Below are 24,427 nucleotides of genomic sequence, written 5' to 3'. Positions count from 1 at the left end.
TTAAGGGTTCGGGAACCAAGGCGGGGAGATGGAGTTAAGATACAGATCAGGCATGATCGAATTGAAGAGGCTCGAGGGGCTGAATGGCCTCCTCCTGTTCCTAATGTTCCCATGAATGAACGACTTCCAGATAAAATCCATCCTTTCAGCATTCACTCGTCAGCAAGCCCCCTGAGGAGGGGTCCCGCCTGAACCTCGGCCGGTCGTTGCCTCCCCGAGGCTGGCGGGCCCGCTCTCCGGTTTCCACCCTTAACATCGGGCCTGGGACTCTATTAACCTGATTTCCAGAGAGCGACAACCGGACGGACTGGAACACAGGAACACAGCGAAGGTCCACGGGAGCCCCTCGTCGGTGGGGGGGGGCGAGGGGGGGAAGGGGGGTGTGGGTCAGCACCTTCTCCGTTGCCTCCGGTTTCTGGGAGGAGTTGTGGGTCGGCAGTCTGGAAAACACGGCAAACAAATCTCCGATCATCAGCAAGCGGATGGTGTCCGTTCTCCCCTCTTCCAACCCCCACCCCCCCACACGTCCCCCACCCCTTATGGAACCAAGAGATAGAACTGTAGATGCTTTTACAGCACTGAAGGAGGCCGCTCTGCCCATCGTGCCTGCTCTCCCCCCCCCCCCCCCCCCCCGTACCTTGCTCTCCTTCAGATGCCTATCTACATTGGGGAAGGGTTGTGCTGGTTGACGGGCCCTTGAGATCATGCTGAGACCAGGGGCAGAAAATCGACCTCTGTTCCCTCTGGTCTTTGGCCCTTCCTTTGGTTTCTCATGCAGGACTCGGCGATCCTTCATGGGTGGCTGGAACTCCCTACTTAACAGCACCGTGGGAGCGCCTTCACCGCACGGGACCGCAGGGGTTCAAGAAGGCGGCCCACCGCCACCTGGGGAGGGGGCAATAAATGCCGGCCTTGCCACATTCCCAGGCTATAGTTCCAAAGACGATGCCACTTGGCGATGGGCAGCTCAATTCATGGGCCTTCTTCAGTGTGTTGCCGCACAGTCAAGCAGTGGGGATTCAGCCCCTGGTTCACTGACTCCCTTCAGGGAAAATGGAACCAGCCATCGGGTTTACTGTGCCTGACCGAGCTGTATGCCTGTCGGACACAGGGAGGTACAACTGGCTCGTGCTGGCAGGGGGCAGGGAGGGAACGGAGGCACGAGGAGAGAGGTGCTTCCCGTCAAGGAGTGCGAGTTACGCTGCACCTGGGGGCACGCTCGTACAACTCTTACCAGTCGCCCAAAGAGTGGCATCAGAGGGAGCCTGGCAACGGAGGGAGAACTTGCCTTTACACATGATGTCCCAAAGCACTTCGCAGTGACTGAATTACTTTTGAAGTGCTACACAGATCTAGACAGCAGCCAATTTTCGCACAGCAAGATCCCACAAGCAGTAATGCAATGAATCAGCAATTAATCTGTTTTTTTTTTAGTGATGCTGGTTGAGGGATAAATATTGGCCAGAGCCCCGGGGAGAACTCCCCCTGCTCTTCTTCGAAATAGTGGCCCTGGGATCTTTTAGGTGCATCTGAGAGGTCAGACGGGGCCTCGGTTTAATGTCTCATCTGAAAGACGGCACCTCCGACAGTGCGGCGCTCCCTCAGCACTGGCACTGGGAGTGTCGGCCTGGGTTATGTGCTCAAGTCTCTGGAGTGGGACTCGAACCCACGACCTGAAATAAGGCAAAAATGAAATATTTGTGAGAATGCTGTAGTTTCTTACTCTGTTTCAGACCTGGGCCTCTCCTCCTTCGATGAGAGTCACACTCCTGGGCAGGCAGTGACTTGCCTGAGGGCCACTCACAGTCCTGTGAACGAACCCTGGGCCCACTGTGTGTCCATGGTGCAGATTTGCTCTGTTCACCGTTTCTAGTGAAATCACAACCAGCTTCAGCCAGGCTGCCCCCTCCCTGTACGAGCCTGGACAGTGAATGTTAACAGGCTGATTCACCATGGGGTGCACCACCGCTGAGCCGAGTCCTGTCCTCACCTGATGTCCACACAAACCTGACAACACACACACGCACACATACACACGTAAACATACCTCTAAACGCAAACACACGCAAACACACACAACACACATACACACAAACACACATACACACAAACACACACGGACACATGCAAACACACTTCATACACATGCAAACACACAACACATACACACGCAAACACACACAACACACATACACATGCAAACACACACACACAAACACACACAGCACACAACACACGCAAACACACACAAATACACACAACACACATACACACAAACACACACGGACACATGCAAACACACTTCATACACCTACACATGCAAACACACAACACATACACACGCAAACACACACAACACACATACACATGCAAACACACACACACAAACACACACAGCACACAACACACGCAAACACACACAAATACACACAACACACATACACACAAACACACACGGACACATGCAAACACACTTCATACACCTACACATGCAAACACACAACACATACACACGCAAACACACACAACACACATACACATGCAAACACACACACACAAACACACACAGCACACAACACATGCAAACACACACAAATACACACAACACACATACACACAAACACACACGGACACATGCAAACACACTTCATACACCTACACATGCAAACACACAACACATACACACGCAAACACACACAACACACATACACATGCAAACACACACACACAAACACACACAGCACACAACACATGCAAACACACACAAACACACAATATACATACACACACATACACACACAGCACACATACACATGCGAACACACACATAATACACATACACACGCAAACACACACAACACACATATACAACGCACATACACACACAAACACATACACATGCCAACACACACATATAGAACACACACATATGCAGCACACACATATACAACACTCACATGGCGCACACACCACACATACAACACACAACACACACTACACACACACAACACACCGACAAGACACACACAACAAACAGATAAATACACACACAGAACATACACACACGGAATAGGCAAACACTCACAACACACACACAACATACACACACTACACACACACACAACATACAAATACACACACACACACACAACATATACACAACAGACACACACTCTTTCACATGGACTTTCTAGCAGGAGTCACTGGACCATAATCCAGAGCAGGAACCCTGGCCGTTTCTTTCACCTCCCTAACCCATGGGCACTGCGGCCAATGGTAGCCTCCCCTCCCTTCCCTCCCACTGCCACCCCAGCCGAGGACAGCTAACTCAACACAGACCAGGGACTGGACCTGGGCTCCTCCTGTCCTGTACAGCTGCAGCCTGCGGTGCTGGGCCATTCCACACCATGGATGGAGTCCGGCCACTGCTATCAATCCAGTCCAGGATCAAACAGTCCAGATCCTGAGGAGAACTTCCAGAAGCTTCTAGAACACAAAACAGATACTTCTTTTACAGAAAGGATACCATTTGCCCCCTTTTACCCCTCCCCCTCCCCCAATTCTGTGTCTCATGTCGGGAGTGATTTCTTAGAATGATATGGCTACAGAAGGAGGCCATTCGGCCCGTCGAGCCTGTGCTGGCTCTTTTGAAAGAGCGAGAGTATAAGGTCCTGCACTGGCCAGGAACTGAACCCCGGGACTCCTGCACAGCAGGCGAGAATTGGACCACTAAATCCGCCACTTTGGCTATTTTAGAAAAGATTTTTGAGAAGACCTTTCATCAGCAACTAAACAAACACCAGCCATGATCCCACCTCGATCGGTCTCCCCGTCCAGATATACATTCCGCAAAAGGTGGCAAGTCTCTGCAAATCGCACATTACCATATTCTTTGCCCGTAAACCAATTAATTATCATCTTCAGGGGTCCTTTAGCATAGGCTAGGCCAACCAGGATGCCTGCCAAATGGCCAACGAACGAAGATCTAAACCCAAAAGAGAAAAAAACAACCACCAGTCTTTATGGATCGTGCACATTTCAAAACATGGACATCAATTTAATTTACCAGAATATTGACTTTTACTCCCCCACCAGTACTGTACCCCAGTGTTATACAGTGACAGACCTGTACCCACCAGTACTGTACCCCAGTGTTATACAGTGACAGACCTGTACCCACCAGTACTGTACCCCAGTGTTATACAGAGACAGACCTGTACCCACCAGTACTGTACCCCAGTGTTACACAGTGACAGACCTGTACCCACCAGTACTGTACCCCAGTGTTATACAGAGACAGACCTGTACCCACCAGTACTGTACCCCAGTGTTATACAGAGACAGACCTGTACCCACCAGTACTGTACCCCAGTGTTATACAGTGACAGACCTGTACCCACCAGTACTGTACCCCAGTGTTATACAGAGACAGACCTGTACCCACCAGTACTGTACCCCAGTGTTATACACTGACAGACCTGTACCCACCAGTACTGTACCCCAGTGTTATACAGTGACAGACCTGTACCCACCAGTACTGTACCCTAGTGTTATACAGTGACAGACCTGTACCCACCAGTACTGTACCCCAGTGTTATACAGTGACAGACCTGTACCCACCAGTACTGTACCCCAGTGTTATACAGTGATAGACCTGTACTCACCAGTACTGTACCCCAGTGTTATATAGTGACAGACCTGTACCCACCAGTACTGTACCCCAGTGTTATATAGTGACAGACCTGTACCCACCAGTACTGTACCCCAGTGTTACACAGTGACAGACCTGTACCCACCAGTACTGTACCCCAGTGTTATACAGAGACAGACCTGTACCCACCAGTACTGTACCCCAGTGTTACACAGAGACAGACCTGTACCCACCAGTACTGTACCCCAGTGTTATACAGAGACAGACCTGTACCCACCAGTACTGTACCCCAGTGTTATACAGAGACAGACCTGTACCCACCAGTACTGTACCCCAGTGTTACACAGAGACAGACCTGTACCCACCAGTACTGTACCCCAGTGTTATACAGAGACAGACCTGCACCCACCAGTTCCCTTCTTCCCACCTTTGGCTTCCCCTCTTCTCCTGGTTCTTGGAACATCTCGTGCAACAGCTGCTGACGTGCAACCACGAGCAAAGGTGCTTAACTACACGGGGAGCCAACCTTTATTGGGTAATTGCAATAACATTCACAGATATCACGGAACCAGATGCCACATGATCAGACGTCACACGATCGGACATCGCGTGATTAGACGTCATGCAGTCAAACGTCATGTGATCAGATGTCACGCGGTCAGACGTCACATGGTCAGGTGTCACGCGGTCAGACGTCACGTGGTCAGACGTCACATGGTCAGATGTCATGCGGTCAGATGTCACGCGGTCAGACGTCACGTGGTCAGACGTCACATGGTCAGATGTCACGTGGTCAGACGTCACGTGATCAGATGCCACATGGTCATTTGTCAGATGGTTAGACATCATGTGATCAGATGTCACGTGGTCAGATGTCACGCGGTCAGATGATTGGTGGTCAGACGTCACGTGATCAAATGTCTCGTGGTCAGACGTCACGTGATCAGATGCCACATGGTCATTTGTCAGGTGGTTAGACATCATGTGATCAGATGTCACGTGGTCAGATGTCACGCGGTCAGATGATTGGTGGTCAGACGTCACGTGATCAAATGTCTCGTGGTCAGACGTCACGTGATCAGATGCCACATGGTCATTTGTCAGGTGGTTAGACATCATGTGATCAGATGTCACGTGGTCAGATGTCACGTGGTCAGATGATTGGTGGTCAGACGTCACGTGATCAAATGTCTCGTGGTCAGACGCCGCTTGGTCAAGATGTCATGTGGTCCGAACATCACGTGATCTAACCTCCAGGAATCCCTCCAACCAGGGTTGGCAACCCAAACCAGTACTGTTCCCTGATGCAACTCCCAGTTCACTCCTTCCAGATACAGCCCGCGTTATGGGAGGAGGGCACCTAGAATTGTTCTGTATGAACAGTTCGCAGGCCCACCATTAAACTTCACTGAAATCCCAAGGACAGAGGGGCCTGAGGAGGAGGATCTGACTGGGCCGGGCGATTGTAAGAGAAGGGCCTGAGGAGGAGGATCTGACTGGGCCGGGAAGTGAAGAGAAGGGCCTGAGGAGGAGGATCTGACTGGGCCGGGAAGTGAAGAGAAGGGCCTGAGGAGGAGGATCTGACTGGGCCGGGCGATTGTAAGAGAGGGGCCTGAGGAGGAGGATCTGACTGGGCCGGGAAGTGAAGAGTAAAAAGGTGTGAGGGACTGATTCATGGTGTATGTGGGGGATTTAGTCTGTGGGGGTCTCTTATATTGTGTATGTACGGAATGGTGCTCGGATTATGTGTGCCTGGGGATCCCACATTTTAGTTTAATTGTCGGCCGTCCGCTCTGGCTGCAGCACGATTAACCTGCCCTTTGACCTAAGGCGAACAATCACTAACACTTCAATAAATCTAAAAGGAGGCTTCCCACAATGGCCCGGGAGTAATTTATAGCCATACTGACTAGGGAAGGCCCAGCTTTAAAATATTAGTTCCTCCCAGCGAGGAAGAAACACTTATCTGTGTAAAACATCTTGTCAAGTCCCAGCATCCCAAAGTGCTTCACATACGAATTACTTTAAAGTGCTGCATTTCTTATGTAGGGAAACACGGCAGCCATTTTGCGCACAGTGAGATCCCGGGAAACAGGCAATGACATGAATGGCCAGCCTGTCTATTTATGGTGGTGATGTTTGAGGGAGGAATATTGGCCCAGGGCAGTAGCATAGAGAAGAAAGAAAGAACTTGGATTTACATGGTGCTTTTCAAAGCTTCAGTACGTCCACAACCAATGAGGTACATAGAATTACAGAGAATTTACAGCACAGAAACAGGCCATTCGGCCCAGTTGATCCATGCTGGCGTTTATGCTCCACACGAGCCTCCTCCCCACCCTACTTCATCTCACCCTATCAGCATATCCTTCTATTCCCTGTTGTACCTGCCCTGGGAGTGTTTGATGGGACAGTGTAGAGGGAGCTTTACTCTGTATCTAACCCGTGCTGTACCTGCCCTGGGAGTGTTTGATGGGACAGTGTAGAGGGAGCTTTACTCTGTATCTAACCCGTGCTGTACCTACCCTGGGAGTGTTTGATGGGACAGTGTAGAGGGAGCTTTACTCTGTATCTAACCCGTGCTGTACCTGCCCTGGGAGTGTTTGATGGGACAGTGTAGAGGGAGCTTTACTCTGTATCTAACCCTGTACCTGCCCTGGGAGTGTTTGATGGGACAGTGTAGAGGGAGCTTTACTCTGTATCTAACCCGTGCTGTACTTGCCCTGGGTGTGTTTGATGGGACAGTGTAGAGGGAGCTTTACTCTGTATCTAACCCGTGCTGTACCTGCCCTGGGAATGTTTGATGGGACAGTGTAGAGGGAGCTTTACTCTGTATCTAACCCGTGCTGTACCTGACCTGGGAGTGTTTGATGGGACAGTGTAGAGGGAGCTTTACTCTGTATCTAACCCGTGCTGTACCTGCCCTGGGAGTGTTTGACGGGACAGTGTAGAGGGAGCTTTACTCTGTATCTAACCCGTGCTGTACCTGCCCTGGGAGTGTTTGATGGGACAGTGTAGAGGGAGCTTTACTCTGTATCTAACCCGTGCTGTACCTGCCCTGGGAGTGTTTGATGGGACAGTGTAGAGGGAGCTTTACTCTGTATCTAACCCGTGCTGTACCTGCCCTGGGAGTGTTTGATGGGACAGTGAAGAGGGAGCTTTACTCTGTATCTAACCCTGTACCTGCCCTGGGAGTGTTTGATGGGACAGTGTAGAGGGAGCTTTACTCTGTATCTAACCCGTGCTGTACTTGCCCTGGGAGTGTTTGATGGGACAGTGTAGAGGGAGCTTTACTCTGTATCTAACCCTGTACCTGCCCTGGGAGTGTTTGATGCTGACACTGGGTGCCTGAAATGAAATAGTGCTGCTATCTCTAGTGTTAACATCCATCACCTTGATATATATATATATCGTGATTTGCCCGCTATACGCAAAGGCCAGAATAAGGGAGCATCAATAAAATTAAAAATCATACTGTTCAAAAGTGACATCCTCTAAAAGTCCTGAACAGAACTGATTGAGTTTCTGCTGCGACAGACAACGCAGTCATAGTTCCACTCAGCGGGATCCCCATAAATGAAACTGCCCCGCCCTGGTCAATTCCTGAATTTCTGCCTGCACGCGGCTGTGAATATCTTTCAGAAATGAACATTTTATAAGGGGGTGATTCACGTACATGAAAAGAGTGCTGCAGGCCGAACGGGAGTGGGGGGAGTGAACGCCCAAACGCTGCCCGATATAGCCGCCGCGGTTTAACACGGTTTAAGCAGCGCCTTTGTGGTCAATGGCCAAACGGTATAGGTGGCTGTACATGATAAGTGGGGCCAGTACTGGGTGGTGGGGACTGCAGTACATATATCAACATAACGGAGTCTCGCGGGGCACAGTAAGATAGCCCAACATCCTTTCAGCCCTGGCCTCCACCGTGCTGGGATGAAAGAGATTAACCCAAACCCGCGACCCCCACCACCTAGAAGGGCAAGGGGCAGCGGGCGCAATGGGAACACCCTCACCTCCAAGTTCCCCTCCGAGTCACGCGCACCGTCCCGACTGGGACGGAAATCCCACCCGCCCACCACCTTCTCAAGGGGCAACTCGGGATGGGCAATAAACGCCGGCCTTGCCAGCGATGCCCACATTCCCGAGAACGAATACAAACATAAAATGCTGCTCCGCGCTGGATAGATATGAGTTTCACAGCGCACAGCAGCTGGTGTGAAACAGAGAGAAAGTCTGACATTCATCCTGAGTGCTCTACACCCCATAAGGCATGAAGACCCACACCCCAAAACACCATAGTCTCATAACACACACACACACACACACACACACGCGCCCTGTTCCTGTATTGGTGCCAAGGTGGGGGGGAGCAGGGAATACTTTACCTCGGGGAGAGCAAATGGATGAGAGCAAGTTCAGCCCAACAGGCGTCTCGTTTTTTGATTTGGAATGGTCCCGGGATATTCCCGTCAGCACTGTAGCCGTTGTTGATCACTTTCAGAGCAAAAAGAATCCCTGTGGGGAAAGGAGAATAAAAAGCCAATAAAATGGCCCCTGGCAGATTGGATTTCCCGTGTGTTGACTTGTTTTTAACTGAATATTCCCGCACTGTTGGATTCGGGCTCAACTATAGGGGCCAGACTGGTGAGACGAGGTGTTATTCCCAGGGAGGGTCATTACTTACGTCTCAGGCTCTTGTGAGGAACAGGCTGCGCTCGTGACAACCCCCGAGGGTGCAGACGTCCCATTCCGTGCACGCAACAAGGGGCTTAGCTGAGCAGGTGCGTGGGAGTCCCCTGCGCTCACATCAAAGGGGCAGGCTGTACCTGCCCTGGGAGTGTTTGATGGGACAGTGTAGAGGGAGCTTTACTCTGTATCTAACCCGTGCTGTACCTGCCCTGGGAGTGTTTGATGGGACAGTGTAGAGGGAGCTTTACTCTGTATCTAACCCGTGCTGTACCTGCCCTGGGAGTGTTTGATGGGACAGTGTAGAGGGAGCTTTACTCTGTATCTAACCCTGTATCTGCCCTGGGAGTGTTTGTCACCTCGAACGACAGCACTTCCCATCTCGTGTGTACACACATTACTGCCAATTTCTGTTCCTGCCCCACTAACTAACTATCCGCCACATTCATGGGTCCCACCTGACAATTTACTTTTTACTGATATACTTGTAGAATATTTTACTGTTCCTTTTAATATTTCTTTAGATTTTCTCTTCCTCCTCCCTCTTTTTATTTCCTTATCCCTGTTTTAACCTCCTTCCACCATTTCCCGTTTTCTCTTATTTTTTTACGATTGGTTGTATAAAGCCTCGTTCTCAATTTCAGGTAGTTTCTAATCTCTTGCTTTATCCATGGCTTCCTGCAATCTGGTCCCTTTTTCGAACGCTACATATATATTCTGCACTTTTGCAAACGCCATTATAAAAACACCCACTCTGGACCCACAGTCTTGTAATCCCAATTTCTCTTTCCACCTCACAACAACAAGCTCAGTCCTCAGCTTTCCAAAACCTGCCCGACTCCAATCTGGTGCTTTCGTCTCTGAACTAACACTGTCCTGATTTACATGAATGTCATTCTCCAGATACCCATTATACCCTGTGTACCTCTCTCCCAGATACCCATTATACCCTGTGTACCTCTCTCCCAGATACCCATTATACCCTGTGTACCTCTCTCCCAGATACCCATTATACCCTGTGTACCTCTCTCCCAGGGACATATTTTACCCAGTGTACCTCTCTCCCAGATACTCATTATACCCTGTGTACCTCTCTCCCAGATACCCATTATATCCCGTGTACCTCTCTCCCAGATACCCATTATAACCTGTGCAACTCTCTCAGAGGGACCCAAGAGACCCTGTGTACCTCTCTCCCAGGGACATATTTTACCCAGTGTAACTCTGTACCAGATACTCATTATACCCAGTGTATCTCTCTCCCAGATACTCATTATAACCTGTGTACCTCTCCCAGATACCCATTATACCCTGTGTACCTCTCTCCCAGGGACATATTTTACCCAGTGTACCTCTCTCCCAGGGACATATTTTACCCAGTGTAACTCTGTACCAGATACCCATTATATCCCGTGTACCTCTCTCCCCGAGACCTGTACCCATTATACCCTGTGTACCTCTCTCCCAGATACCCATTATACCCTGTGTACCTCTCTCCCAGATACCCATTATAACCTGTGCAACTCTCTCAGAGGGACCCAAGAGACCCTGTGTACCTCTCACCCAGGGACATATTTTACCCAGTGTAACTCTGTACCAGATACTCATTATACCCTGTGTACCTCTCTCCCAGATACTCATTATATCCTGTGTACCTCTACCAGATACTCATTATACCCTGTGTACCTCTCTCCCAGGGACATATTTCACCCAGTGTACCTCTCTCCCAGATACTCATTACACCCTGTGTACCTCTCTCCCAGATACGCATTATATCCCATGTACCTCTCTCCCTGAGACCTGTACCCATTATACCCTGTGTACCTCTCTCCCAGATACCAATTATACCCTGTGTACCTCTCTCCCAGACACCCATTATATCCCGTGTACCTCTCTCCCTGAGACCTGTACCCATTATACCCTGTGTACCTCTCTCCCAGATACCCATTATATCCAGTGTACCTTTGCCAGATACCCATTATACCCAGTGTACCTCTCTCCCAGATACCCATTATATCCAGTGTACCTCTCCCAAATACCCATTATACCCTGTGTACCTCGCTCCCAGATAGCCATTATACCCTGTGTACCTCTCCCAGATACCCATTATACCCTGTGTACCACTCTCCCAGATACCCATTATATCCAGTGTACCTCTCCCAAATACCCATTATACCCTGTGTACCTCGCTCCCAGATACCCATTATACCCTGCGTACCTTTCCAGATACCTATTATACCCTGTGTACCACTCTCCCAGATAGCCATTATACCCAGTGTACCTCTCCCAGATACCCATTATACCCTGTGTGCCTCTCCCAGATACCCATTATACCCTGTGTACCTCTCCCAGATACCCATTATACCCTGTGTACCTGTCTCGAAGATACCCATTATACCTGTGTACCTCTCTCCCAGATACCCATTATACCCTGTGTACCTCTCCCAGATACCCATTATACCCTGTGTACCTCTCTCCCAGATACCCATTATACCCTGTATGCCTCTCCCAGATACCCATTATACCCTGTGTACCTCTCCCAGATACCCATTATACCTGTGTACCTCTCTCCCAGATACCCATTATACCCTATGTATCTCTCCCAGATACCCATTATACCCTGTGTACCTCTCCCAGATACCCATGATACCTTATGTACCTCTCCCAGATACCCATTATACCCTGTGTACCTCTCCCAGATACCCATTATACAGTGTGTACCTCTCCCAGATACCCATTATACCCTGTGTACCTCTCCCAGATACCCATTATACTCTGTGTACCTCTCCCAGATACCCATTATACCCTGTGTACCTCTCACAGATACCCATTATACCCTGTGTACCACTCTCACAGATACCCATTATATCCAGTGTACCTCTCCCAAATACCCATTATACCCTGTGTACCTCGCTCCCAGATACCCATTATACCCTGCGTACCTCTCCCAGATACCTATTATACCCTGTGAACCACTTTCCCAGATACCCATGATACCCAGTGTACCTCTCCCAGATACCCATTATACCCTGTGTACGTCTCCCAGATACCTATTATACCCTGTGTATCTCTCCCAGATACCTATTATATCCTGTGTACCTCTCCCAGATACCTATTATACCCAGTGTATCTCTCTCCCAGATACCCATGATATGTTGTGTACCTCTCCCAGATACCCATTATACCCTGTGTGCCTCTCCCAGATACCCATTATACCCTGTGTACCTCTCCCAGATACCCATTATACCCTGTGTGCCTCTCCCAGATACCCTTTATACCCAGTGTACCTCATTATACCCTGTGTACCTCTCCCAGATACCCATTATACCCTGTGTACCTCTCTCGAAGATACCCATTATACCTGTGTACCTCTCTCCCAGATACCCATTATACCCTGTGTTCCTCTCCCAGATACCCATTATACCTGTGTACCTCTCTCCCAGATACCCATTATACCCTGTGTTCCTCTCCCAGATACCCATTATACCCTGTGTACCTCTCTCCCAGATACCCATTATATCCTATGTACCTCTCCCAGATACCCATTATACCTTGTGTACCTCTCCCAGATACCCATTATACCCTGTGTACCTCTCCCAGATACCCATTATACCTGTGTACCTCGCCCAGATACCCATTATACCCTGTGTACCTCTCCCAGATATCCATTATACCCAGTGTACCTCTCCCCCAGATAACCATTATATCCTATGTACCTCTCCCAGATACCCATTATACCTTGTGTACCTCTCCCAGATACCCATTATACCCTGTGTACCTCTCCCAGATACCCATTATACCTGTGTACCTCGCCCAGATACCCATTATACCCTGTGTACCTCTCCCAGATATCCATTATACCCAGTGTACCTCTCTCCCAGATACCCATTATACCCAGTGTACCTCTCCCAGATACCCATTATACCCAGTGTATCTCTCTCCCAGATACTCATTGTACCCTGGGTACCTCGCTCCCAAATACCCATTATACCCTGTGAACCTCGCTCCCAGATACACATTATACCCTGTGTACCACTCCCAGATACCTATTATACCCTGTGTACCTCTCCCAGATACCCATTATACCCTGTGTATCTCTCTCCCAGATACCCATTACAAGCTGTGAACCTCTCCCAGATACCCATTATACCCTGTGTACCTTTCACAGATACCCATGAAACCCTGTGTACCTCTCCCAGATACCTATTATACCCTGTGTACCACTCTCCCAGATACCCATTATACCCTGTGTACCTCTCCCTGATACCCATTATACCCTGTGTGCCTCTCCCAGATACCCATTATACCCTGTGTGCCTCTCCCAGATACCCATTTTACCCTGTGTACCTCTCCCAGATACCCATTATACCCTGTGTGCCTCTCCCAGATACCCATTATACCCTGTGTACCTCTCCCAGATACCCATTATACCCTGTGTACCTCTCTCGAAGATACCCATTATACCTTGTGTACCTCTCTCCCAGATACCCATTATACCCTGTGTACCTCTCCCAGATACCCGTTATACCCTGTGTACCTCTCTCCCAGATATCCATTATACCCTGCGTACCTCTCTCCCAGATACCCATTATACCCTGTGTACCTCTCCCAGATACCCATTATACCTTGTGCACCTCTCCCAGATACCCATTATACCCAGCGTACCTCTCCCAGATACCCATTATACCTTGTGTACCTCTCCCAGATACCCATTATACCTTGTGTACCTCTCCCAGATACCCATTATACCCTGTGTACCTCTCCCAGATACCCATTATACCCTGTTTACCTCTCCCAGACACCCATTATACCCTGTGTACCTCTCTCGAAGATACCCATTATACCTTGTGTACCTCTCTCCCAGATACCCATTATACCCTGTGTACCTTTCCCAGATACCCATTATACCCTGTGCACCTGTCCCAGATACCCATGATACCTTGTGTACCTCTCCCAGATACCCATTATACCCTGTGTACCTCTCCCAGATACCCATTATACCCAGTGTACCTTTCCCAGATACCCATTATACCCTGTGTACCTCTCTCCCAGATACCCATTATACCCTGTGTACCTCTCTCCCAGATACCCATTATACCCAGTGTACCTTTCCCAGATACCCATTATACCCTGTGTACCTCTCCCAGATACCCATTATACCCTGTGTATCTCTCTCCCAGATACCCATTATATGCTGTGTACCTCTCCCAGATACCCATTATACCCTGTGTACCTTTCCCAGATACCCATTATACCCTGTGTACCTCTCCCAGATACCCATTATACCCTGTGTACCTCTCCCAGATACCCATTATACCCTGTGTACCTCTCCCAGATACCCATTATACCCTGTGTACCTCTCCCAGATACCCATTATACCCAGTGTACCTTTCCCAGATACCCATTATACCCTGTGTACCTCTCCCAGATACCCATTATACCTTGTGTACCTCTCCCAGATACCCATTATACCCTGTGTACCTCTCCCAGATACCCATTATACCCAGTGTACCTTTCCCAGATACCAATTATACCCAGTGTACCTTTCCCAGATACCCATTATACCCAGTGTACCTTTCCCAGATACCAATTATACCCAGTGTACCTTTCCCAGATACCCATTATACCCTGTGTACCTCTCCCAGATACCAATTATACCCAGTGTACCTTTCCCAGATACCCATTATACCCAGTGTACCTTTCCCAGATACCCATTATACCCAGTGTACCTCTCTCCCAGATACCCATTATACCCAGTGTACCTCTCTCCCAGATAGCCATTATACCCAGTGTACCTTTCCCAGATATCCATTATACCCTGCGTACCTCTCTCCCACATACCCATTATACCCTGTGCACGTTTCCCAGATACCCATTACACCCTGTGTACCTCTCCTAGATACATATTATACCATGTGTATCTCTCTCCCAGATACCCATTGCACCCTGTGTACCTCTCCCAGATACTCATTATAACCTGTGTACCTCTCCCAGATACTCATTATATCCTGTGTACCTCTCCCAGATACCCATTGCACCCTGTGTACCTCTCCCAGATAACCATTATATCCTGTGTACCTCTCCCAGATACCCATTGCACCCTGTGTACCTCTCCCAGATAACCATTACATCCAGTGTACCTTTCCCAGATACCCATTATACCCAGTGTACCTCTCTCCCAGATACCCATTATACCCAGTGTACCTCTCCCAGATACTCATTATAACCTGTGTACCTCTCCCAGATACTCATTATATCCTGTGTACCTCTCCCAGATACCCATTGCACCCTGTGTACCTCTCCCAGATAACCATTACATCCAGTGTACCTTTCCCAGATACCCATTATACCCAGTGTACCTCTCTCCCAGATACCCATTATACCCAGTGTATCTCTCTCCCAGATACTCATTGTACCCTGGGTACCTCGCTCCCAAATACCCATTATACCCTGTGAACCTTGCTCCCAGATACCCATTATACCCTGAGTACCACTCCCAGATACCTATTATAACCTGTGTACCTCTCTCCCAGATACCCATTATACCCTGTGTACCTCTCCCAGATACCCATTATACCCTGTGTACCTTTCACAGATACCCATTATACCCTGTGTACCTCTCCCAGATACCCATTATATGCTGTGTACCTCTCTCCCAGATACCCATTATACCCTGTGTGCCTCTCCCAGATACCCATTTTACCCTGTGTACCTCTCCCAGATACCCATTATACCCTGTGTGCCTCTCCCAGATACCCATTTTACCCTGTGTACCTCTCCCAGATACCCATTATACCCTGTGTACATCTCTCGAAGATACCCATTATACCTTGTGTACCTCTCTCCCAGATACCCATTATACCCTGTGTACCTCTCCCAGATACCCGTTATACCCTGTGTACCTCTCTCCCAGATACCCATTGTACGCTGTGTACCTCTCCCAGATACCCATTATACCTTGTGTACCTCTCTCCCAGATACCCATTATACCTTGTGTACCTCTCTCCCAGATACCCATTATACCCAGTGTATCTCTCTCCCAGATACCCAATTTACCCTGTGTACCTCTCCCAGATACCCATTATACCCTGTGTACCTCTCTCGAAGATACCCATTATACCTTGTGTACCTCTCTCCCAGATACCCATTATACCCTATGTATCTCTCCCAGATACCCATTATACCCTGTGTACCTCTCCCAGATACCCATTATACCCTGTGTACGTCTCCCAGATATCCGTTATACCCTGTGTACCTCTCTCCCAGATACCCATTATACCCTATGTATCTCTCCCAGATACCCATTATACCCTGTGCACCTGTCCCAGATACCCATGATACCTTGTGTACCTCTCCCAGATACCCATTATACCCTGTGTACCTCTCCCAGATACCCATTATACCCTGGGTACCTCTCTTCCAGATACCCATTATACCCTCTGTACCTCTCTCCCAGATACCCATTATACCCAGTATACCTTTCCCAGATACCCATTATACCCTGTGTACCTCTCCCAGATACCCATTATACCCTGTGTACCTCTCTCCCAGATACCCATTATACCCAGTGTACCTTTCCCAGATACCCATTATACCCTGTGTACCTCTCTCCCAGATACCCATTATACCCTGTGTACCTTTCCCAGATACCCATTATACCCTGTGTACCTCTCCCAGATACCCATTATACCCTGTGTACCTCTCCCAGATACCCATTATACCCAGTGTACCTTTCCCAGATACCCATTATACCCTGGGTACCTCTCTCCCAGATACCCATTATACCCTGTGTACCTCTCTCCCAGATACCCATTATACCCAGTGTACCTTTCCCAGATACCCATTATACCCTGTGTACCTCTCTCCCAGATACCCATTATACCTTGTGTATCTCTCTCCCAGATACCCATTATATGCTGTGTACCTTTCCCAGATACCCATTATACCCTGTGTACCTCTCCCAGATACCCATTATACCCTGTGTACCTTTCCCAGATACCCATTATACCCTGTGTACCTCTCCCAGATACCCATTATACCCTGTGTACCTCTCCCAGATACCCATTATACCCTGTGTACCACTCTCCCAGATACCCATTATACCCTGTGTACCTCTCCCAGATACCCATTATACCCTGTGTACCTCTCCCAGATACCCATTATACCCAGTGTAACTCTCTCCCAGATACCCATTATACCCTGTGTACCTCTCCCAGATACCCATTATACCCAGTGTACCTCTCTCCCAGATACCCATTATACCCTGTGTACCTCTCCCAGATACCCATTATACCCTGTGTACCTCTCTCCCAGATACCCATTATACCCTGTCTACCTTTCCCAGATACCCATTATACCCTGTGTACCTCACTCCCAGATAACCATTATACCCTGTGTACCTCTCTCCCAGATACCCATTATACCCTGTCTACCTTTCCCAGATACCCATTATACCCTGTGTACCTCTCTCCCAGATACCCATTATACCCTGTCTACCTTTCCCAGATACCCATTATACCCTGCGTACCTCGCTCCCAGATACCCATTATACCCTGTCTACCTTTCCCAGATACCCATTATACCCTGTGTACCTCACTCCCAGATACCCATTATACCCTGTGTACCTTTCCCAGATACCCATTATACCCAGTGTACCTCTCCCAGATACCCATTATACCCTGTCTACCTTTCCCAGATACCCATTATACCCTGTGTACCTCTCTCCCAGATACCCATTATACCCTGTGTACCTTTCCCAGATACCCATTGTACCCAGTGTACCTCTCCCAGATATCCATTATACCCTGTGTACCTCTCTCCGAGATACCCATTATACCCAGTGTACCTCTCTCCCAGATACCCATTATACCCAGTGTACCTTTCCCAGATACCCATTATACACTGTGCAACTCTCCCAGATACCAATTATACCCTGTGTATCTCTCTCCCAGATACCCATTATATGCTGTGTACCTCTCCTAGATACCCATTATACCCTGTGTACCTTTCCCAGATACCCATTATACCCTGTGTACCTCTCCCAGATACCAATTATACCCTGTGTACCACTCTCCCAGATACCAATTATACCCTGTATATCTCTCTCCCAGATACCCATTATATGCTGTGTACCTCTCCTAGATACCCATTATACCCTGTGTACCTCTCCCAGATACCTATTATACCCTGTGTACCTCTCTCCCAGATACCCATTAGACCCTGTGTACCTCTCCCAGATACCCATTATACCCTGTGTATCTCTCTCCCAGATACCTATTATACCCTGTGTACCTCTCTCCCAGATACCCATTAGACCCTGTGTACCTCTCCCAGATACCCATTATACCCTGTGTACCTCTCCTAGATACATATTATACCCCGTGTATCTCTCTCCCAGATACCCATTATACCCTGTGTACCTCTCTCCCAGATACCCATTATACCCTATGTATCTCTCCCAGATACCCATTATACCCTGTGTACCTCTCCCAGATACCCATTATACGTTGTGTACCTCTCCCAGATACCCATTATACCCTGTGTACCTCTCCCAGATACCCATTATACCTGTGTACCTCTCCCAGTTACCCATTATACCCAGTGTACCTTTCCCAGATATCCATTATACCCAGTGTACCTCTCTCCCAGATACACATTATACCCTGTGTACCTCTCTCCCAGATACCCATTAGACCCAGTGTACCTTTCCCAGATACCCATTATACCCAGTGTACCTCTCCCAGATACCCATTATACCCTGTGTACCTCTCTCCCAGATACTCATTATACCCTGTGTACCACTCCCAGATACCTATTATAACCTGTGTACCTCTCTCCCAGATACCCATTATACCCTGTGTACCTCTCCCAGATACCCATTATACCCTGTGTACCTCTACCAGATACCCATTATACCCTGTGTATCTCTCTCCCAGATACCCATTACAAGCTGTGTACCTTTCACAGATACCCATTATACCCTGTGTACCTCTCCAAGATACCTATTATACCCTGTGTACCACTCTCCCAGATACCCATTATACCCTGTGTACCTCTCCCAGATACCCATTATACCCTGTGTACCTCTCCCAGATACCCATTATATGCTGTGTACCTCTCCCAGATACCCATTATACCCTGTGTGCCTCTCTCCAGATACCCATTATACCCTGTGTACCTCTCCACGATACCTATTATACCCTGTGTACCTCTCTCCCAGATACCCATTAGACCCTGTGTACCTCTCCCAGATACCCATTATACCCTGTGTACCTCTCCTAGATACATATTATACCCCATGTATCTCTCGCCCAGTTACCCATGATACGCTGTGTACCTCTCCCAGTTAGCCATTATACCTTGTGTACCTCTCCCAGATACCCATTATACCCTGTGTACCTCTCCCAGATACCCATTATACCCAGTGTACCTCTCCCAGATACCCATTGCACCCTGTGTACCTCTCCCAGATACTCATTATAACCTGTGTACCTCTCCCAGATACCCATTATATCCTGTGTACCTCTCCCAGATACCCATTATATCCTGTGTACCTCTCCCAGATACCCATTATACCCTGTGTTCCTCGACCAGATACCCATTATACCCTGTGTACCTCTCTCCCAGATACCCATTATACCCTATGTATCTCTCCCAGATACCCATTATACCCTGTGTACCTCTCCCAGATACCCATTATACCTTGTGTACCTCTCCCAGATACCCATTATACCCTGTGTACCTCTCCCAGATACCCATTATACCAGTGTACCTCTCCCAGATACCCATTATACCCTGTGTACCTCTCCCAGATACCCATTATACCCAGTGTACCTTTCCCAGATATCCATTATACCCAGTGTACCTCTCTCCCAGATAACCATTATATCCAGTGTACCTTTCCCAGATACCCATTATACCCTGTGTACCTCTCCCAGATACCCATTATACCCTGTGTACCTCTCCCAGATACCCATTATACCCTGTGTACCTCTCTCCCAGATACCCATTATACCCAGTGTACCTCTCCCAGATACCCATTATACCCTGGGTACCTCTCCCAGATACTCATTGTACCCTGGGTACCTCGCTCCCAAATACCCATTATACCCTGTGAACCTTGCTCCCAGATACCCATTATACCCTGTGTACCACTCCCAGATACCTATTATCACCTGTGTTCCTCTCTCCCAGATACCCATTATACCCTGTGTACCTCTCCCAGATACCCATTATACCCTGTGTACCTCTCCCAGATACACATTATATCCTGTGTATCTCTCTCCCAGATACCCATTATACCCTGTGTACCTCTCCCAGATACCCATTATACCCTGTGTACCTTTCACAGATACCCATTATACCCTGTGTACCTCTCCCAGATACATATTATACCCTGTGTACCACTCTGCCAGATACCCATTATACCCTGTGTTCCTCTCCCAGATACCCATTATACCCTGTGTCCATCTCCCAGATACCCATTATATGATCTGTACCTCTCCCAGATACCCATTATACCCTGTGTGCCTCTCCCAGATACCCATTATACCCTGTGTACCTCTCCCAGATACGCATTATACCCTGTGTACCACTCTCCCAGATACCCATTATACCCTGTGTACCTCTCCCAGATACGCATTATACCCTGTGTGCCTCTCCCAGATATCCATTATACCCTGCGTACCTCTCTCCCAGATACCCATTATACCCTGTGCACGTTTCCCAGATACCCATTACACCCTGTGTACCTCTCCTAGATACATATTATACCATGTGTATCTCTCTCCCAGATACCCATTGCACCCTGTGTACCTCTCCCAGATACTCATTATAACCTGTGTACCTTTCCCAGATACCCATTATACCCAGTGTACCTCTCCCAGATATCCATTATACCCTGTGTACCTCTCTCCGAGATACCCATTATACCCAGTGTACCTCTCTCCCAGATACCCATTATACCCAGTGTACCTTTCCCAGATACCCATTATACCCTGTGTACCTCTCCCAGATACCAATTATACCCTGTGTATCTCTCTCCCAGATACCCATTATATGCTGTGTACCTCTCCTAGATACCCATTATACCCTGTGTACCTTTCCCAGATACCCATTATACCCTGTGTACCTCTCCCAGATACCAATTATACCCTGTGTACCACTCTCCCAGATACCAATTATACCCTGTATATCTCTCTCCCAGATACCCATTATATGCTGTGTACCTCTCCTAGATACCCATTATACCCTGTGTACCTCTCCCAGATACCTATTATACCCTGTGTACCTCTCTCCCAGATACCCATTAGACCCTGTGTACCTCTCCCAGATACCCATTATACCCTGTGTATCTCTCTCCCAGATACCCATTATATTCTGTGTACCTCTCCTAGATACCCATTATACCCTGTGTACCTCTCCCAGATACCTATTATACCCTGTGTACCTCTCTCCCAGATACCCATTAGACCCTGTGTACCTCTCCCAGATACCCATTATACCCTGTGTACCTCTCCTAGATACATATTATACCCCGTGTATCTCTCTCCCGGTTACCCATTGCACCCTGTGTACCTCTCCCAGATACTCATTATAACCTGTGTACCTCTCCCAGATACCCATTATATCCTGTGTACCTCTCCCAGATACCCATTATATCCTGTGTACCTCTCCCAGATACCCATTATCCCCTGTGTTCCTCTCCCAGATACCTATTATACCCTGTGTACCTCTCTCTCAGATACCCATTATACCCTATGTATCTCTCCCAGATACCCATTATACCCTGTGTACCTCTCCCAGATACCCATTATACGTTGTGTACCTCTCCCAGATACCCATTATACCTGTGTACCTCTCCCAGTTACCCATTATACCCATTGTACCTTTCCCAGATATCCATTATACCCAGTGTACCTCTCTCCCAGATACACATTATACCCTGTGTACCTCTCTCCCAGATACCCATTAGACCCAGTGTACCTTTCCCAGATACCCATTATACCCAGTGTACCTCTCCCAGATACCCATTATACCCTGTGTACCTCTCTCCCAGATACTCATTATACCCTGTGTACCACTCCCAGATACCTATTATAACCTGTGTACCTCTCTCCCAGATACCCATTATACCCTGTGTACCTCTCCCAGATACCCATTATACCCTGTGTACCTCTACCAGATACCCATTATACCCTGTGTATCTCTCTCCCAGATACCCATTACAAGCTGTGTACCTTTCACAGATACCCATTATACCCTGTGTACCTCTCCAAGATACCTATTATACCCTGTGTACCACTCTCCCAGATACCCATTATACCCTGTGTACCTCTCCCAGATACCCATTATACCCTGTGTACCTCTCCCAGATACCCATTATATGCTGTGTACCTCTCCCAGATACCCATTATACCCTGTGTGCCTCTCCCAGATACCCATTATACCCTGTGTACCTCTCCACGATACCTATTATACCCTGTGTACCTCTCTCCCAGATACCCATTAGACCCTGTGTACCTCTCCCAGATACCCATTATACCCTGTGTACCTCTCCTAGATACATATTATACCCCATGTATCTCTCGCCCAGTTACCCATGATACGCTGTGCACCTCTCCCAGATACCCATTATACCTTGTGTACCTCTCCCAGATACCCATTATACCCTGTGTACCTCTCCCAGATACCCATTATACCCAGTGTACCTCTCCCAGATACCCATTTCACCCTGTGTACCTCTCCCAGATACCCATTATATCCTGTGTACCTCTCCCAGATACCCATTATACCCTGTGTTCCTCGACCAGATACCCATTATACCCTGTGTACCTCTCTCCCAGATACCCATTATACCCTATGTATCTCTCCCAGATACCCATTATACCCTGTGTACCTCTCCCAGATACCCATTATACCTTGTGTACCTCTCCCAGATACCCATTATACCCTGTGTACCTCTCCCAGATACCCATTATACCAGTGTACCTCTCCCAGATACCCATTATACCCTGTGTACCTCTCCCAGATACCCATTATACCCAGTGTACCTTTCCCAGATATCCATTATACCCAGTGTACCTCTCTCCCAGATAACCATTATATCCAGTGTACCTTTCCCAGATACCCATTATACCCTGTGTACCTCTCCCAGATACCCATTATACCCTGTGTACCTCTCCCAGATACCCATTATACCCAGTGTACCTCTCTCCCAGATACCCATTATACCCAGTGTACCTCTCCCAGATACCCATTATACCCTGGGTACCTCTCCCAGATACTCATTGTACCCTGGGTACCTCGCTCCCAAATACCCATTATACCCTGTGAACCTTGCTCCCAGATACCCATTATACCCTGTGTACCACTCCCAGATACCTATTATCACCTGTGTTCCTCTCTCCCAGATACCCATTATACCCTGTGTACCTCTCCCAGATACCCATTATACCCTGTGTACCTCTCCCAGATACACATTATATCCTGTGTATCTCTCTCCCAGATACCCATTATACCCTGTGTACCTCTCCCAGATACCCATTATACCCTGTGTACCTTTCACAGATACCCATTATACCCTGTGTACCTCTCCCAGATACCTATTATACCCTGTGTACCACTCTGCCAGATACCCATTATACCCTGTGTTCCTCTCCCAGATACCCATTATACCCTGTGTACATCTCCCAGATACCCATTATATGCTGTGTACCTCTCCCAGATACCCATTATACCCTGTGTGCCTCTCCCAGATACCCATTATACCCTGTGTACCTCTCCCAGATACGCATTATACCCTGTGTACCACTCTCCCAGATACCCATTATACCCTGTGTACCTCTCCCAGATACGCATTATACCCTGTGTGCCTCTCCCAGATATCCATTATACCCTGCGTACCTCTCTCCCAGATACCCATTATACCCTGTGCACGTTTCCCAGATACCCATTACACCCTGTGTACCTCTCCTAGATACATATTATACCATGTGTATCTCTCTCCCAGATACCCATTGCACCCTGTGTACCTCTCCCAGATACACATTATAACCTGTGTACCTCTCCCAGATACTCATTATATCCTGT

The 24,427-nt window shown here is 48.4% G+C and overlaps 1 protein-coding gene across 1 annotated transcript in view; it reads right to left on the bottom strand.

The window, feature by feature from the left end:
* Nucleotides 1-318: 318 nt before the first annotated feature.
* LOC137302384 (rhomboid-related protein 4-like) overlaps nt 319-24,427 on the bottom strand; it is a 54,251-nt gene continuing 30,142 nt past the window's right edge. The window contains exons 3-5 of the mRNA XM_067972011.1: nt 9,037-9,166; nt 3,885-3,985; nt 319-440 (exon numbers count right to left, since the gene is read on the bottom strand). Coding sequence (XP_067828112.1) covers nt 388-440; nt 3,885-3,985; nt 9,037-9,166 — 284 coding nt within the window. The 3' untranslated portion in view covers nt 319-387. The remainder of the gene's footprint in view (nt 441-3,884; nt 3,986-9,036; nt 9,167-24,427) is intronic.

The sequence above is a fragment of the Heptranchias perlo genome, chromosome 35, assembly GCF_035084215.1.
Source record: "Heptranchias perlo isolate sHepPer1 chromosome 35, sHepPer1.hap1, whole genome shotgun sequence".
Classification (NCBI taxonomy): Eukaryota; Metazoa; Chordata; class Chondrichthyes; order Hexanchiformes; family Hexanchidae; genus Heptranchias; species Heptranchias perlo.
This window is presented reverse-complemented; position numbering and strand designations above follow the sequence as displayed.